This window comes from Archocentrus centrarchus, chromosome 5, assembly GCF_007364275.1.
Source record: "Archocentrus centrarchus isolate MPI-CPG fArcCen1 chromosome 5, fArcCen1, whole genome shotgun sequence".
In the NCBI taxonomy this organism is placed as follows: Eukaryota; Metazoa; Chordata; class Actinopteri; order Cichliformes; family Cichlidae; genus Archocentrus; species Archocentrus centrarchus.
In genome coordinates, this window is record NC_044350.1 from 26,814,304 (window position 1) to 26,833,910 (window position 19,607).

General features: G+C 40.7%; 2 protein-coding genes across 3 annotated transcripts; both read right to left on the minus strand.

Annotated features, from left to right (window-relative positions):
• Positions 1-6,896: 6,896 nt before the first annotated feature.
• On the minus strand, positions 6,897-10,407 carry LOC115780153 (elastase-1-like). 2 transcript variants are annotated; one of them, XM_030729176.1, is made up of 8 exons: positions 10,277-10,407; positions 10,073-10,176; positions 9,062-9,162; positions 8,690-8,815; positions 8,382-8,518; positions 8,068-8,210; positions 7,164-7,313; positions 6,897-6,988 (listed from the first exon to the last, which is right to left on the minus strand). In XM_030729176.1, exons 1-8 carry the CDS (start codon positions 10,314-10,316, stop codon positions 6,977-6,979), a joined length of 813 nt encoding a protein of 270 aa, XP_030585036.1. In that variant the 5' UTR covers positions 10,317-10,407; the 3' UTR covers positions 6,897-6,976. The 2 variants fall into 2 exon arrangements, with proteins under 2 accessions (XP_030585036.1, XP_030585035.1); XM_030729175.1 differs by lacking the exon at positions 6,897-6,988 and having other exon boundaries at positions 7,149-7,313.
• Positions 10,408-15,681: 5,274 nt separating this feature from the next.
• Positions 15,682-19,214, minus strand: LOC115780123 (elastase-1-like). Its single transcript, XM_030729122.1, has 8 exons — positions 19,066-19,214; positions 18,694-18,791; positions 18,473-18,573; positions 16,778-16,903; positions 16,434-16,570; positions 16,187-16,329; positions 15,940-16,089; positions 15,682-15,802 (listed from the first exon to the last, which is right to left on the minus strand). The coding sequence occupies exons 1-8, from the start codon at positions 19,103-19,105 to the stop codon at positions 15,791-15,793; spliced, it is 807 nt and encodes a 268-aa protein (XP_030584982.1). The 5' UTR covers positions 19,106-19,214; the 3' UTR covers positions 15,682-15,790.
• Between the last annotated feature and the right edge of the window lie 393 nt (positions 19,215-19,607).

Consider the following 19,607-nt stretch of genomic DNA (forward strand, 5'->3'; position numbering starts at 1 on the left):
ATTTAATGAAAGCAGAAATATAAAAATTGACATTATTGAACTGGCACTGGAATTACTTGAATCCCAGAAGGATTTTAGGATTTTCTGCTGCTACTTTGAAGACAAGAGGTTGTTCTACCGTTCAGCCGTTGTTGCCTTCTAGAGATTAGATTTCTGAAAATGTGCTTCCGGCAATGAGACTAAGGGTGGCAATAGCAAAATATCTGAACTATTCAACTGCTATTAAATTTTTGCTTCTATACTCATGGCTCCAGTAGAATGATCCCTACTGGCTTTTGTGTTCCTCTTAATTTTCTTCTATTGTAACTTCAAGTCATGATTTCAATTTGTTCCCTTTTAGATTTCAAATCAAATTTACAATCAATCATCACAGTGAAACTGCCAGTATTTCAACATCAGCTGCATTTTGTGTCTAGTATTAAATTGCAGATCTTGGCATGGTTAACCTATACCTGCTGGACTATCACTGTATACGTAGGCAGTTGTCTGCTATTTTGTATTGCCTTCATTCCCTGAAACTAGTCATAGTTTAATTATCTATATAGAGTTCTGTATAGCAATTTAGGGGAGGTTGTTGTGAAACAGACATCTGAGTCGAACAGAAAAATGCCAACAAGTGTGTTTGTTGTAACAGCATAAAACTAACACTCCATTCAGTAAAATGACTCATGACAACATTAGACAAAGATTGTATTCACAGTAGCTTACCCCTGGCAGCGTGTTAAATTGAGAGGTGAACATTCTTCATCGCAAGAACGTGATTAATCAAGCACAAAAAATGATGAATACATGTAATTAGCAAAGTGTTTCTCATTAATGTGGGGAACATAACCATCTTACAAATACACTGACCTTTTGAATTAGCTCCACCGGCTGAGAAAGTGGTTAAAAAATTTTGTTATGCATTAATTCTGTGTTGATTAACTTGTGTAATAACCTCTAATATGTTTGGTAATCTTGTCCGGATATCTCGAAGTGATAGACAGAGATTATTAAATATTCACAGAAGCACTACAGTGTTTGTGTTGAGGAAATAAGAATTTATGGAATCTAAATCAAGTTTAAAACATGCAAAACAAACCAAAAGTTAATCAGTAACTTACCTTATCTATATATCTCTCTCTATATATATGTATTTATTTATATATATATATAATTTTATTCTAAGCATCTTCACTGAAATCTGTTCGTCTGTTACAGTCATTGGTGAGTAAGGAAAAATACATTCACTTTAAACTTTTTCTGCAGTTTTGAATTACAGCACTTACACTCTACAGTATGTTAGAAAGGGACAATTTCCATCCATCCATTCTCTCCCGCTTATCCGGGGCCGGGTCGCAGGGGCAGGAGCCTAAGCAAAGAAGCCCAGGCTTCCCTCTCCCCAGCCACCTCCTCCAGGTCATCTGGAGGGGCCCCAAGGCGTTCCCAGGCCAGCCGAGAGATATAATCCCTCCAGCGTGTCCTGGGTCTACCACGGGGCCTCCTCCCGGTGGGACATGCCCGGAACACCTCACCCAAGAGGCGGCCAGGAGGCATCCTAATCAGATGCCCGAGCCACCTCAACTGGCTCCTTTCGATGTGGAGGAGCAGCGGCTCTACTCTGAGCCCCTCCCGGATGGCCGCACTCCTCACCTTATCTCTAAGGGAGAGGCCAGCCACCCTTCGAAGGAAACTCATTTCTGCCGCTTGTATTCACGATCTTATTCTTTCAGTCACTACCCAAAGCTCGTGACCATAGGTGAGGGTAGGAACGTAGATTGACCGGTAAATCGAGAGGTTTGCTTTTACACTAAGCTCTCTCTTCACCACGACAGACCGGTGCAGCGTCCGCATCACTGCAGAAGCAGCCCCGATCCGTCTGTCGATCTCCCGCTCCCTTCTCCCATCACTCGTGAACAAGACCCCGAGATACTTGAACTCCTCCACTTGGGGCAAGAACTTGTTCCTGAGCCGGAGAGGGCACTCCACCTTTTTGCGGCTGAGGACCATGGCCTCAGACTTAGAGGTGCTGATTCTCATGCCGGCCGCTTCACACTCGGCTGCGAAGCTGGAGGCCACCCCCTGATGAAGCCAACAGAACCGCATCATCCGCAAAAAGCAGAGATAAGACTCTGAGGCCATCAAGGAAGAAGCCTTCCGCCACCTGGCTACGCCTAGAAATTCTGTCCATAAAAATTATGAACAGAATCGGTGACAAAGGGCAGCCCTGACGGAGTCCAACACCCACAAGAAACGAATCCGACTTATTACCGGCTATACGGACCAAGCTCTCACTGCGGTTGTACAAAGACTGAATGGCCCACAACAACGGGCCAGACACCCCATACTCCCGCAGGACCTCCCAAAGGACACCCCAAGGGACACGGTCGAATGCCTTCTCCAAGTCCACAAAGCACATGTAGACTGGTTGGGCAAACTCCGACGCACACTTGAATATCCTTGAGAGGATAAAGAGCTGGTCCAGCGTTCCGCGACCAGGTCGAAAACCGCATTGTTCCTCCTGGATCCGAGGTTCGACTAACGGATGGACCCTCCTTTCCAGCACCCTGGCATAGACCTTACCGGGGAGGCTGAGGAGTGTGATCCCCCGAAAGTTGGAGCACACCCTCCGGTCTCCCTTCTTAAAGATGGGGACCACCACCCCAGTCTGCCAATCCATTGGCACTGCCCCAGATCTCCATGCGATGTTGCAGAGGCGTGTCAACCAAGACAGCCCTACAACATCCAGAGCCTTCAGGAACTCAGGGCGAATCTCGTCCACCCCAGGGGCCTTGCCACCAAGGAGTTGTTTAACTGCCTCAGTGACCTCACCCCCAGTGATGGTCAAGTCATCTCCCTCGTCCTCAGACGCTGCTTCCACTACAGAAGGCGTGTCAGTGGGATTCAGGAGGTCCTCGAAGTATTCCTTCCACCGTCTGACTATAGCCTCAGTTGAAGTCAGCAGCACCCCACCCGCACTATAAACCGTGTGAGTGGAGCACTGCTTTTCCCTCCTGAGCCGCCTGACGGTTTGCCAGAATCGCTTCGATGCCACTGCCCGAGCTGCATTCCGCTTGGCCTGCCGATACCTGTCAGCTCCGGAGTCCCACAGGCTAACCAAGCATGATAGGACTCTTTCTTCAGCTTGATGGCTCCCTTCACCTCCGGTGACCACCATCTGGTTCGGGGGTTACCACCACGACAGGCACCAACCACCTTGCAGCCACAGCTCTGAGCAGCAGCCTCAACAATGGAGGTGCGGAACATGGTCCATTCGGACTCAATGTCCTCAGCCTCCCTCGGAATGCTGTCGAAGTTCTGCCAGAGGTGGGAGTTGAAGATCTCCTGGACTGGGGCTTCTGCCAGGCATTCCCAGCACACCCTCACAATACGTTTAGGTGTGCCAGGTCTGTCCAGCATCTTCCCCCGACACCTGATCCAACTCACCACCAGGTGGTGATCAGTTGATAACTCAGCTCCTCTCTTCACCCGAGTGTCCAGAACATACGGCCGCAGATCTGATGATACGATTACAAAATCGATCATCGACCTGCGACCTAGGGTGTCCTGGTGCCATGTGCACTTATGGACATCCTTATGTTCGAACATGGACAAACTGTGGTTTGCACAGATGTCCAATAACAAAACACCATTCGGGTTCAGCTCGGGCAGGCCGTTCCTCCCAATCACGCCCCTCCAGGTCTCACTGTTATTGCCCACGTGAGCGTTGAAGTCTCCCAGCAAGACTATGGAGTCCCCAGATGGAGCACCCTCCAGCACCCCGCCCAGCGACTCCAAAAAGGGTGGGTACTCTGTACTGTCATTCGGCGCATAAGCGCAAACAACAGTCAGGACCCGTTCCCCAGCCCGAAGGCGCAGGGAAACTACCCTCTCGTACACCGGTGTAAACTCCGACGTACAGGCAGCAAGCCGGGGGGATACAAGAATACCCACTTCAGCTCGCCGCCTCTCACCGAGGGCAACTCCAGACTGGAACAGAGTCCAGCCCTTCTCCAGGAGACTGGTTCCAGAGCCCAGGCCATGCGTTGAGGTGAGCCCAACTATATCTAGCTGGTATCTCTCAACCTCACGCACTAGCTCAGGCTCCTTCCCCACCAGAGAGGTGACATTCCATGTCCCAATAGCCAGTTTCGATAGCTGGGGATCGGTCCGCCAGGGCCTCCGCCCTCGGCCACCGCCCGACACACACTGCACCCGACCCCTACGACACCTCCTGCGGGTGGTGGGCCTACAGGAGGGCGGGCCCATGTAACCTCTTCGGGCTGCGCCCGGCCGAGCACCACGGGCTAATGCCCGGCCACCAGATGCTCTCCCTCGAGCTCCCTCCCCAGGCCTGGCTCCAGGGTGGGGCCCCGGTAACCCTATTCCGGGCAGGGTAAACTGTTCCCTTGCTGTTTCAATCTAGAAAGGGACAATTTGATTATCCAAATACAGAGCTTGGAGAAGGATTGTCAGTTAGACAAAATTTTCTTTTTTTAAAAGGAAGCTTGAAGAGGCTGCTGAAGAGGTTGTGGCAGACTGGGTGAGATGAATTGATTGCTGGAGTGTGGAGAAGAGTGTGACAGCAGACTGAACTGGTTGAACTGAAGAACAGCACGGAACTGGTAAAGCTGGCATGGCAAGATGTAATTATACTCTTAATCTAAGACACATGGTAACAAGAATTACTTAGATGTACATAAAGAAATGACTGAAATAGGTAAAAGATGGTTGCAGCACTGACAAACTGAATGTGAGGATGAGTGGTTTACAGCTGGAGCTTGTATTTCAGGTGTGCAAATGGACTGACTACAGAAGCATAAACAGAGCACCAAGCTTATACACACATATAGCACGCAAGGAGGCAAACAAGGGATGAACAACAAACATATGGATAGGGAAATACATTAGACAAAGTAGGACTAAGGAAAAAGCACAGCAGTTAAAATTAACACCATCACAGTCAGTCTCGACATGTTATTGCTGTTTACATGTTGGTGTAATAATCCACTTACACTGATGTTATTCCATAAACTGTTTGCATGTGAACATTTCACACTCCTCCAACCACTCAAACAAGTTTGAATGTTCTTCTGAATCATTAGACATGCAGTTGGTGTTCCACTTTCATCAGAAATATGCACAACAGAACAATATGACAGGTATCTGCTGTAAGACTTAGAGCTATCATCACCACCATATGGTCACCCAACTGAAGAGATACAATTTTTTTTTTTTGAAAACACACACAGAGAGAGACACACACATAGTGGCAATATGGCAGTGTTTAGAGTAAGTACATAGTTCCTGAGCAGAAAATCAAAACACAGGCTTCTTGACATATATCATAAGCTATTTGTAATAACACTGTAATAAGTGTTACCCTGTGAAATGGGGAAAACTCATTTGGCTTTAATTGTATATTTCTATAGTGGGTAGTTCAGTTAAATGCTGTTATGGTCACATTGTTGCTTCACAATTTAATTTCAAATGTTACATTGCAAAAGTATCATTTGAAAAAATGACACATAGTTAATGTATGTTTTATGAGAAAATGCCAGTCTTTTAAGAAAACTAGTGAATGCCATGGTGTGTTTTCCTGTCCTTATATGTGTACGATTATGTCTTTCAGCAAATATTTTTTAAAGAGGCTGTCAGTAAGGGTAACAAAGTATATTTTGAAATGTACGTCTGCATATCCACTTCTTCTAGACATGAAGAGACACATCATATTAGCTATCTTCAAAACTTCAACTAACACTGAAAATATGTGACTGCAGGTTGAGTTTCCCCACATTACCTTGTTCTAGACTGCTTCTGCATAACCCATCTGACCCGCCAAGCTAAACCTGTAGGTACACTAATGAGGAATGACATTTTCTTTCTTCCTCAAAGATAGCAAAGCTGTCAACAGTCAGCAGCAATCTGACAGTTTTTCAGACTGTTTTTGTCTGCTTTGGTCCAACAGTTTAACACATTTAGCCATGAATAAGGCTTTTATCACAGAAGAATTCTGCATTCGCCCAGAGCAACACTGACTATTCAGTGCTTGTGTGGATTTACGTAAAGACACTAATCTCCTCATCAGAGGATGACAGACGAAGGACTTCAGTCCTGAATTGGAGTCTTGATGATAATAGAGCATAAAATAAAAAATGACTTAAAAACAAAATTTGAAAGAGAGATTGAAATATAAATAGAGACATAAACATGTGCATCACTGCCATGCAGTGATGTACCAGTGTCACAAACATTCATATATCTGTTTTCTTAACAAGAGGGGCAAGAAGCGGGGTACACTCACACCTATGACCAATTTAGAATCACAATTAATCTAACAAAAACATAGGGGGGAAACTGGAGCACCAAGAGGATATGCACAAATGCACATGGAGCATTTGTATGGAAAGGCAGAAGGTTCAAAAACCTGAGCCTCACTGTGCTAACCACTGCACTACAATGTACTTTTGCTTAGATCCAAATAACACCTACGGTATGCAGCCAAACTGTAACAGTGCTATCAGCTTCTGAAGGGTAAACAAAAAGATGGAGCCACTGAAACCCTTTTTTTTTTTTTTGCATCATTTGAAGTTGTTCATCTTTTTGTTTACTCATCAGAAAATAACACTTTTACAGTTTGACCACTTCTTCACCAACGTTAATGATCTCAACTGGTGAAAGTGTAATTGTTGAAATGTTGTTAAAATCAATTTAGTAGGAATAGATTGTCATAGCATAAAAACAAAATAATCCTACATGAATTTCATTAGAATGATTGCCTTAATAGATTTAATAGACTATACTTTATTTTAGCACTGAAATCGTACTTCACCTCCAATTACTGGTGCTTTTAAACACCTTAATGACCAAAGCCTTTTGTACCCAACACACAAAAAAAGCAAAAAGTGAAGCAGATGTGCATTAGATGACATTTTATTCTGATGGAGTAAGAAATTGAGGTGAATCCAGAGTGTTTCCATGGTGATCCTCGCTCTTCTCAACCCGTGATCTGTCAATGCAAGGACAAATGAAACATTACGTGATTACCTCAGCAATCAACTGGCACAAAATGCTGCACAAATATTTGTAAGAAATGAATGTATTAAACTAATTGTGAACTCTTCTATTTGCTGCATTAGTAAGAATAATAAAAACACTGTTTTATATTGTTATGAAATACTGACGCTGGTTATCCAGCTGATGTAAGCAGAGACACGGGTGAAGACAGTGGGCTTCCTGTAGGCATTGCAGCCACTGGAAGACACAAAGCTGGTCACACCATGGACAGTCCACTGGCCGTTGACACTGCAGTTCAGGGGGCCACCAGAGTCACCCTGCATCACAAGCAAACAAACAAAATCACAAATGAAGGTTTTATTTATGGTCTTTGATTGGAAGTAAATTGAAAGGATCTCATATCCACCTTTCATCTCGGTCAGTCTGGAGCAACTTTGTCCAAAGCACATGTTTACAGCATGGACTTTGTGTAGTTTAAGCACTTGCTTGGATTATTTGTAAGTGACTTATGCCCTGCTGATGCAGCAAGCAATCCCACATGTGACCCCCAAAATATCTTCCTTGACAGGAAGGGGTCAGCCCACAGCTCAGTGGGAGATATTTAATGTCATTCTGTTACAGTGACATGGGCCTGAAATCTGACAACTTCTTTCCAGTGTTTCCTCGTGTTTCTTTATACCCAAGCATTTTTTAAGGGGTGACACAGTGATTTAAAAAACAAAAAACAAAACTTAAGTTCATAATATGTGAAAAATTACAATAAATGAGAACAGTGTTCATCTTTGTTAGTTGCTAATAATGAAGTTGTACATTTTAATCCACTAAAAAGTGGTCATTAAACACATCTTAGTCTAGATATTCTGCAGCTTTTTCCCCCTGGATAACAACTCCAAGGGGTTAATAACAATTTAGCAAACTCGTTTTTTTTCTTGTTTATTACTGATCCAAATGGCATCCTAAATAATTTATTTAATACCAACTTAACACTCCTGGCTATTACACTTTAAATATCAAAGGGTTGGTAAGTAAAAAAGTGATACCCTGAAATAGTTCATAACACTCTTGGCTCACCTGACAGCCAGATTCACTGCCACCACCAGCACAAACCATGGTGTTCTTCACAGTGCTCCCCCACCATCCACTGCTGGAGCAGGTACTGTAGTCAACAACAGGAAGGTAGGCCTGCTTCAGCTTGGTAGAGAGCTGACCTCCAGCTGAGTACAGCAGGCAAAGAATAATATAACAACTGTTTCTTGAAAAAAAAGCAGGCTAAAACACTTATGTGTCTTAAAGATTTGGTGCTTAGAGGTTGCTTTCTTACGCTCACATACACTGGACTAAATTATTTATCACGTAAATGCATGATATCATCATGTTAGACTCACTCTGGGTGCGACCCCATCCAGTAATGTAGCATGGGTTGTTGTTAGGCAGAACCTGACCAGAAGGAGGCAAAGTGGCAAGCTGGACGTAGTTATTGAGAGTAGCATCAGTTGACAGACGGAGGAGAGCAATGTCATATCTGAACCAGAGACAAACATGCAATCACTAAAATGAATACTTTTTTACTTTAAAAGGACAAATCTGCCCTTTTTAAAACTGATTTTACTAGAAAATATATGCACGCTGTCTTGTTTATATATATTTGTTGCTTGTGAGTGCAGATGTGTGGCAGAACATGATTATAAATTACCCGCCAGCAACATTGTTGGAGTTCCAGTAGGGGTGGACGTAGACCTGGCTCACACTCTTGTACTGCTCTGTGCCGTCATTGCTGTAGATGTCGTGATCTCCAAGAACAACGCGCCAGGTCATGGATCTGTGGCAAGACAAAATTTTACTTCTCTACCTGTAGTACTGTCTGGCAGTTATAAGTTTATAAATATCCCTTAATAAATCAATATTTTATTGGACAGTTAATTAAAATAGAAGGCTGAAATGCTGTAAGTGAAATGTAAGAGATGACCTTTTTAATGTATTGAACACAGGAATCGTGTAAATGCTCAGCTCTGTTGGCCATAAAGTTTTAGACTTAGCAGCTATGCTGTGTTAATGAAACGCCCACCTGTCCACGCAGTGAGCAGCAGTCATGACCCATCCTCTCTTGATCAGGGTTCCTCCACAGGTGTGGGCGTAGCCGCTGCCAGATTGGTACTGAAGAGAGATCTAACAAAAGAAAGAGCACAAAAAATACAAGATGTGTTGTGGCAGTATAAACATTAGTGGAAAATGCTAAAGGTTTTAAAAGGCACCATAAAAACATTCATTTGCTTAATTCATTTGATTATTAATTAAATTAAATTTAATAAATAATAATAAAATTTAATAATTAAATTAATTGACCAGATTCATTGATTTTACATAGTGAGCATGATGCATAACAAGAATGAAGAAATTCCCATAGCTAAATTAGCAAAAACAAAGAAACAAAAAACAAATCTCAAAGTCCTGAAAGTTTTTAATTTGTTGTATTGGACACTTGTGTTATTGTACTGTGTTTTTACCTTATTAATGGGTCTTAACAGCTCTACCACAGCTGTTGTGGAGTCATACAAACCCAATTTTGGGGATTTCTCCAGATTCTCAGAAACTTTGGATGATATTAGGGATTGTAGATGATGAGATACGTACAGTCGTCGCAATTTTTGGTTTAGGAACATTATTCTAAAATTGTTCCACAATCTGTAGATATATGTTTTTTTGTTTTGTTTTGTTTTGTTTTTTCTTGCAGATTGATGAACCCCTGGCCAGCTTTACTTCTGAAAAACCTTACCTCGCTTGGATTTTTTTTTTTAAATACCCAGTCATGTTACTGACCTGTTGCCAGTTAACCTAACTAGTTCCAAAATGTTCCTTAAAAGTTGTTTTTTTAGTACGACTCTCTTTCCCAGCCCTTTGTTGCCCCTTCCCAATTTTTCTGAGATGTGCTTCTGCCATCAAATTCAAAATGACCTTATAGTTTTCTTAAAATTGTACATTTTCAGTACAATTTCAGTTTAAACATTTCATATGTTTTCTATGTTCTGATTCACACAGCTTCATTTTTGGAATTGTGTGTGTACAAAGCATGCATTACCTGCCAGGGCCAGGAGTTGGGTCTGGCCACCTCACCACCCACCACTCTTTCTTGAACACCATCATCCTCCAAATACCTGGGCTGGGGCTCCAGCTCAGCCAGCACTTTAATAGAGACATGGTAAGCATAACAGTAAGTTGTTAAGTATTCAAATGAGTAGAGAGTTTTTTGCAGAATGTCAAAGGAGAACAAGGCAGTTCTTACCAAGGGCTGCAAGAGAGGTCAGCAAGAGAAACCTGAGCATGCCTGCAGTCTCTTATAACTTTCTGCACTGCAGATATCTGCACACTATTCTTTTATACCCCCAGGGCCACTTTGCCACTTCTATGTGTGTGTGTGTGTGTGTGTGTGTGTGAGTACACATGTGCCACTTGTTAAATACCAAAACAAGTCCACCTGTGTCTGTCTCACGGTTATCACTAAAGTGAAGGCCTAAGTATTCATTCATGGAACAGCTGACTCAGCCACTGAATTCCTCATTTTTTCCACATACATTAGCAACTGCTACTCTGGATTATTCAGTAAGATGATGAATGTTATAGTCAAGCAATTTTTTGATCATTAATATAGTCTGTGCTAAGTGGAACACTTGCTTAAATTGCAACACATTATATTCTGCTCTCGCTCATTTAGAAGCTTTACAAATAACATACGGTTAGGTCCACCACAGTGGATTTTAAATCAGACAAGATTGTTTGTGACTGAAGCACAAACTTTCAGCCTAGTTCCTGGTGTTTAACAACAATGAATTACACTCCAAATGTTGTGCTTCTTCCTTCGAGATGCTCTGCCAGGCCTTTACTGCTACTGCCTCTTTGCATTCATTTTTTATCTTCAGTAACTGAAAGTGTCATGTTATGAAATGTGGAGTGTAGAAAGTCGACTTTAAGGTGGAGTGATTTAAACAAAAACTAACGTTTTTTGGCAAAACTAAAATATCAAGGCAGCAGGTGAAAATGCAGTCCAAAGTCCAAAAGCAATTGGTAAAACAAAGTCCATAAATCCAAGGGAAGCACTCAGGCAACACATGGAGAATAAACAGTATGATACAAGAAAGACCTACAGCAAACTGAGGGCTTAAATGCATGAGACAATCAGGAAAACAAGGGGAGAGCAAAACTAAACAAATGCACACAAGACAAGAGACTAGAAAATAAAAAAGAAAAAGACAAACACAACAGAAATGCAGGCTTGACATGGAGAACACAGGGGAACAAGGAATTAAATACACATAAACTATAACCAAGAAGACTAAACTAAACTAACTAAACTATTACCAAAACAGAATTAAACTGTCCAAAAACACAAAACACCCAGGGCCATGACAGAAAAGCATGCTCTGTTGTGTTGAGATCAGGTGACAGGCTTGGTCATTGAAGATAAATACAAAGTGCAGTTTTTAAATGATGGTTTCATTTATTAACCCTGTAAAACCTAAACCATCAAATGATTGCCAGAATATTCAATAATATTGATCAATATTGATCAATGGATGGATGGAAATTAAATATTTATTTGCATACACGAGTTTTCATTTGTATCATATTTGTTAGATCCATTTTTTTTACCCCAATTTATGTAATAAACATATACAGTGCAATTTATCTAGATTTTTGGGTGGAAAAAAAATAATAAACTGATGATGTAGAAGTGTCAAAAACTCACAAAATCTTGTGTATCAAATCTGATAGACTTGGGTCACATTTCCCAAAAAACATCCTCATGATCTCCAAGACTTTTGGAAAAAACTTCTGTGGACTGATGAGACAAAAGTTGAACTTTTCTGAAAGTCCGTTTACAACAGACATAAAACTAACCCATTAAAAAACATCATACCAGATCTGGATAGCTTGCCATACTTGATAGAACCATGAATTCTGCTCTCTACCAATAGTATCGCTCAATACTAAAAACTATTATGGATCCATGAAAGCCATCTTGACAGATTTCATGAAATGCATCATTTAAAATAAATTATTAAAATTGAGTTTTTATCCTGGTGTCTGGAGGTGCTGCAAATTATGTTTACATACTGTAAATTATAGTATGGTTGTGATAACAGCGCAGTCTGCTGTGGCTCACAGACCTGTGAGCCATTAGGACAGACAGCTCAGCCTCAGGTATGCAGACAATGTAGGTGAAGGTTTAGAGAACAGAGAACATTGAGAGGATTATAATTTAAGTACATAGCCTTGCACGTTGCAGGTTGCAGGGTGTTGATTGCTATAGATTAGGATCACTGTTAAAAGATACAGAATCAGCCCCCAGGACACAGAGCAGAATTATACATTAAGCCTTTGATAAATATTCATGACGCCCTGCAGAGGTGATATTGTAACTGTGTATCTTTAGTGCAGATATTGCACATTAAGTGTTGCTGCAGAAAAAGACTTGGTTTAACTGAGACGAACGATTGTGTAGGATAACATTTTCGAGGCATCAAAATAAATTCCACTTTTGTTATTTTGATCTGAACACATGTTCATATGTTTATGTCACTTTTACTATGATTCTCTGAAATTCAGAATCTTATTTTTAGGTGAAAATAAAGTTTACAGCACCTTATTTTACCAGTTGGGTTTGAGTATTGTGTCCATTATCTACCACACCGCTTTTGCTGTTGCACATAATAATTTTACATCCTGGACCTGCTGAGCTCTTATTTACTCTTCCCAAAAAGAACATTGCAGGTAAGATATGATCTCATATAGGTTTTCCACATATGTGGCTCACGCACAGCTTTCATACAGTGAAGAATAACACCTGTCTGTAATATCATTTTAATATACAATTACTTAAACTGTAAATTCTGTAAACCTGCATTTGAAGTTTAGGCGAGGCAAGTTGTATTTTTAAGAGATATAACAGTTATTTCTTCCAATTAAATTTAACTGCAAAAGTAAAAATGAGACAAGTAAAACAATTTTCATTTAGTGTGTAGAAGACATTCCTTCTAACTTTGAAGCTCTCTGCTAGAATCATACGCAGCAGCAATCCTGTAATAATAAAAGCATAGCTGGGAGCATGTAACTAATACCCAAGTACATCCTCATAGATCGTGGTTAATTTAACCTCCCCACAGGCACTGCTGTAAAATGTATTCATGGAAAGTGCTTCAGTGTTTCAAGGTTGAATTAAAGATTCAGTTAAAAAAAGCAATAACATTTTATCAGATTTTACATTAAAAGAAATGGTTTTGCTTTTGAAAACATAATGAAGACAATGTACAAAACATTTAAGGCATACAAAGTGTAATCAGCATCTCCTGTTAATGTCAGTCTGACGCTTAAGCACTATTTCGATTTTGACTACAACCTTAGCTGCAACATGTGTGCTGTTCTCACTATAAGCACACACATATCATGCATCTACTGCACCCTCTACCAGTTTATGAAGACTCAGCCTTTTACCTCTGACATCTCACAAAACCACCAGAGAGGTAACAGAATGGGGTAACACAATATTTTAGCAAACCAGAAAGAATAAAGTTTTAATTTGAAAAATAGTAAGAATGACGACAAAGAAGAAAAGAGAAACCGAGATAGGCTGCCAGAATCAGAACATTGTGAGTTATATGAAAAATGGATAAAATATAATGAAATAATGATTATTCATATCCCCGGTAATGTCCCTCTGCTTGTTACTGTATTTGTTCCATTTATGCCATAAAGCTTTCAGGGTGCTGATGATTCTCACATACTTACTTGAACAGGAAATTTTTGAATGTGAAGCTTTGGCAGGTCTGATAAAACCGTGGGGAGAAAGGGACAGCATTCAGCTAACATTATTTAAAACACTAATGTTCATTTTGATCATTTGTTTGTTGAAGATTTGACCGGGGAAATTAGTCACAGCAAGGGAACAAGCTCCATTCAGGGAAGATTCTGTTGCGAAATAATACATTTTAAAGCTTTTGTTCATTAAAAGAAACAATACTTTAGTGTGTTAACCAATCAATCAGTGAATAGATAACTTTGTTTTTCCCCACTGGGGCAATCAGTTTTGCAGCAATGAGAAACACACAAATGCAACATTAAACACATCTCCATTAGTGACCAAGTTCATTCAAGTCATGTAGTGGGAGGAAAATTCTTCTGGGGTGTATTGAATCCCATAAAAGACACAAAGCTGGCTATCCCACTGGCATACCAAATGCTGTTAACTCTGCAGCTAGGAGGGCCACCAAAACCCCCCCCTAGGATGAAACAAAAGGAACTTTCTGATCAATACTATTGACCGTATATGTATGACTACACACTGTTTGTCACAACCCATTTTATCATGGTCAGTGTTCCTCCACAGAAATGGTGGCAGGAACCATCACATCAGTACTGGAAACAGACCCCCAAATGTGGTTCATCAAAATGATACTATTTACCAGCAAGTCTCTGGAGCTTAAAAAAAAAAAGACTGTCCAGTCGCCTTTTTTCAAGCTCCAGAGACTTGATGTCAGTTTATGAGATTATTTTTGAGGTCTGACATTTTGAAAGCATCATACAGTATTTACTTAACAAGAGTTAAGCTAAGTATAAAGCTAAAAACAGGAGATGTAATATAGAATGAACAGTAATAATAAAATTCATCTGCACAGTTGCTATTATAGTATATGTCTAATGTGTATAATTTTAATCCAATCCGATTTTTAAATAATGTGATGGTGGATTTTAATACCTTAGCTCTAAACTTTTATAATCGTTGAAAAGATAAGTCATTTATCTCATGCTCCTGACAGGAAAATAAATGTGCATATCATTTCCCAAACACAAAAAATGTGTTTCAGGTACTATAAATTTGAAACCATACAGACTGAGAGCTCTGTAAGTATCTGAAAGGAGATTTGAGACAACCGTCTTAAACGGTTTTCAGTCTTTTAACTTCATCTGCTATGAAACTGAAAGGCAAACATAGGTTTTACATTCACACAACCTTCTATACACCTGAATCCGCTGCAGTGTGATATTAAACCTGCCAAGGCCAGCAGGTGTGATAAGCCACTTTCCCCCCTCTACCACATCTCTCCCTGCTATGCTGCTTTTTGTGTACACAGAAGCTCCAGTTTCAGGCAGCACTGAAGTTGAAAGGAAATTCATCAGGTATGTTACATTTACTGAAATGAAATGTATTTGAGTGTGTAACTTAAACGTGTAAGTGACATGTTTTAGCTGTAGATTATTTACATGATATTACATGTGTACAGCATCTCAGGATTTCTAAATGTGCTTTTTTTTTTTTTTTTATTTTTACATCCAGAGATGACCTTCGTTTCATTTGTAACCTAAGCTGTGTTTCACGGAGGACTGAAATGCACCTGCTGCATCTCAGGCTTTTTTCTTTTTTTTGCTGTTTCCAATAGTTTCTGGGAACATTTTGCTGTCACAGAATTCACAGAATCATCAAGTGCTTCTTAAATTCTCCATCAATATCCAAGTGTTCAACACTGATTGCTAACATTGTTAGTGTTTTCATAAATGATAACTTAAATAACTGTATGCATGTGCTTGATCCTGATCTTGCTGCAGGGTAAAACAGCCTGATGTCTAAGCCAACATACACGGCCTTAATGGCATTTTCCATTGTATAAACCTTGTGATGATAAACGAGTCATCACACAAAATGTAATCACATTTATTTTTGCAGAATGACACTGGACAAGTGAGTCGGTACAGTAGATGAAAACATGATGGAATATAGTCTCTGTGGCATGAACAATTCTTCCACTTAGTACATGATCTAGAAAAAAAAAAAATTAATTAAGGATCACACACAACCTTAAAATTCAGTAAATTCTAAAAACATTTTACTTTTACTTTATTCCTGAAGAAAGACTTCTTTCTAATATGTCTGATAATCAACTCTTTTATACAAACCGAGTCCATCCATTCAATGTAGGCAGAGACACGGGTGAAGACAGTAGGCTTCTGGAAAGTATTGCATCCCAGACCAGACACAAAGCTGGCAATACCGTGCACATAGTAATTTCCATTATACAAGCAGTTAAGAGGTCCACCAGAGTCACCCTGAGAAAAACAAGATTATTATGTAAATTACATAAAATAATCCTGTATTACTTTCTGGTAGCATAGCTTTCTCTTTTTCTTGTAGGGAGAGACTCACATTGCATCCAGAGTCATATCCACCTCCACCACACACCATGTTGGTCTTCACAGTGCTGCCCCACCAGTCAGGACTGGAGCAGGTCGCGTAGTCCACAAGAGGAAGGTAGGCCTGCTTCAGCTCAGGGGACAGGCTACCACCGGCTGGACAAAAAAATAAATGGTATGGTACATTAGGCTTCAGAGATGGCACCCAAGCATGGCATTGATATTGACAGGAAGCCAGAGAGATCATGCAGACAACTCACTGGAAGTGACCCCCCAACCCGTGATGTAGCAGGGGTTGTTGTTGGGTAGAATCTGGCCAGAGGGAGGCAGAGAGCCCAGCTTGACATAAGCATTGAGGGTGGCCTCAGAGGCCAGTTTCAGCAGGGCAATATCATTCCTAAGGCAGAGAGTTACCAAATTAATTTTGTGAAGATATTAAACTCCCTGGGTGGACACATCCTTGCCCCACCACACCCGTAATGTAGCATTCAGATCCCAAATCAATAAATTTGCCAAACATTACTTGACTTGATAAATAACTGCTAACAAAACTGTTTTTTAAAATAACTTATTTATGAATATAAGAAATAAAAACACTTCTCACCCCTGAGACAGTTTGCTAGCATCCCATTTGGGGTGGATATAAACTTGACCGACTTCTATGATCTGCTCTCTGCCACTGTTGCTGTAGAGGTCATGTTCACCAAGAACGACACGCCACGTCCGGGGGCTGCAGTGTTTCAGAAATATCCAAAAACAAACACAGCATGGTTAGCAATCAGTAAGTTTTAGAGTCCACTTCAGTATACCCTTGTTTATGCTTTGATTTACGTTGTTTGTTTTTTCTTTCTAAATCAATAAACAAATTTCCTTTGAATGTGACAGTTACAAATGAGGTTGTAAGATTTTCCCTTGTGCTGGTGGCATTAAGAAATTCTCAGATTAATCATAACTAAGTATTCAGGTAGGAGTAGCCTTCTCTCTCTCTCTCTCTCTCTCTCTCTCTCTCTCTCTCTCTCTCTCTCTCTCTCTCTCTCAGGTCTTGAGAAACAAGGGCTCACATATAATAAGTGGGCTACTGGAACAAGGATACAAGAGAGGAGAATAGGGAACTGCTGGAATGCTACCACCCCAAGGGTGGTTGAGAATGACCAAGCTAAGATCCTGTGGGACGTCCAGATGCAGATGGACAAACTGGTGATCACTAACCATAATAGTGGTGGACAAGCAGAGGAAGAAGGTCGAGTGACAGATGTAGCAATATCAAGAGATAGCACCATCAGAAAGAAGGAATATGAGAAGCTTGAGAAATACCAAGGGCAACTGTGGTCCCTGTGGTAATGGGAACACTTGGGGCAGTGACCTCCAAACAGGGAGAGTGGCTCCAACAGATTCCAGGAAGATCTCTGTCCAGAAGAATCCAGAACTGCAGGATTTTGTGTGTGTGTGTGTGTGTGTGTGTGTGTGTGTGTGTGTGTGTGTGTGTGTGTGAGAGAGAGAGAGAGAGAGAGAAAGTGAGAGTGTGTGTTTGTATTTTGAGGTTGCTTGGCTTTTTTTCCTTAGTCTTTCTCTGCTCATTGCTATGCCAGTGGAAGATGTTTTGTGTGAGTGTTTTGTATATATATATATATATTCTAGCTTGAGGTTTTCTGCTCTTGTATTTAGACTTTGATTACTGTTTTTTATTTCCTCATTCTTTTCTGACCTTGTTTCCTTATCGAGTCTCTGGTTTCTGTTTACTTTATGTTTTCATAGGGATTAGTTTAGTTCTTTGTGTTTCCAGGCTTCTAGGATTTATAGCTTGCTGTCATCATTCTCCCTCCGTCCATGTGTTTATACCTCAGTCACTTTTTATTTCCCTGTCCTGTACTTGTTGTCAAATGTTTGTATTTGGGTTGGGATTAGTCTCCTTTGGTTATTTCCTATTTTATATGTTGTGGGCTTTGTTTTCTGTTCTGTTTCAGTTTTACTTCCTGTCTGTCTCCCCTTACTTCCACAATTGTGTTCATTTTTTTTTTGTGTTCAGCTGCCTCTCATTACCCTCCTGTGTCCTATCACCTGATTTCATCCCTAGCATTTGTTGGATTTATGCTTGCCCTCTTTTCTGGAATTTGCTTGTGGTCTTTTGCATCAGCCAAAATAAACGACTTGCCTTTTGTTACACAAATCTGCCTTCATCATCTTGCATTTGGGTTGGCTGTCCAACCCTTCACAATACATGACAGAATGAGCACAAATAAAACTAAAACTCACATAGCCAAAGAACACTGTCTGAGCCTGTAGTTCATTATTTTGTTACCTGTCCACACAGTGAGCAGCGGTCATAACCCAGCCTCTCTGGACCAGAGTTCCTCCACATGTGTGGTAGTAACTGCTGCCAGATTTGTACTGAAGGGAGATCTAGAGGGGAAAAATATAAATCTCCATATAAAAACATTCAAGCCTAATTAAAGTTTAATTTATGACCACATGCTTCCATTTTTATTATGAAAAACTGTTGAATGTGTTACACTGGGTTACCTGCCAGGGCCAGGTGTTGGGTTGAGCCACCTCACCTCCTATAACCCTCTCAAAGCCATCCTTCAGGTACCTGGGCTGGGGCTTCAGCTCAGCCAGAACTAGTTAAAATTCAAATCATGAAAACTGATGATCATTTTGTACAGGGATTCATATCAGTCTGCAAACATTATTTGATTTCAGCCTTCAGAATGATAAAAGAAGAAATGATAGAGCAAGTAGACGATCTAAAACGCCTGTGTTGTCTGACCAAAAAAAAAGTGTGACTGACTGAATGGAAGCCAGAGTGAGTGACAGAGAGTAAGTGAATAAAACGAGACAGACAGTTCAATAATGAATAGTTATATAACACAATGTCCGCTGTCATTTTCTTACCCAAGGCTGCAAGACTTGTCAACACCAAAAACCTGAGCATGTCTGCAGTGAGTCAAAAAAGTGTGTCTGCAAGGACCCAGTGCTTCTTGTCTTCTTTTATACCCGAACTTGACCTTCAACTGATGTGGAAAAATATGACTGTTCTTTTCCCTGTGACAAAAGCCAGGTGTGTGCCTGTGGTCTGTCTCACACAGTGTTATCACATCCAGTTAAAAAAAAAAAAAAAAAAAAACAGTCCTTGCTTTGGCCGTTTGAATATGGTCCAGAATGAAGACTGGGCTGACAATTTTATCACTGGATGACATGAGTCACAGGGAAACTGACTTAGAAAGGTATTTATAACTTTATTGTTGCTGATGGTGCACACCACACATATTTTTGGACAACAGCTTACAGGAAAAAAAACAAATCATCAGAAAATGAGTAACAATGGCTGAGTTTATGTCTGTAAATAATGACTATTGTCATCACATTAGATAACTATGACTATGAATAGCTACACTGTTACTTTCTCACCCAGTTTCCAAGGTGATTTATTAAAT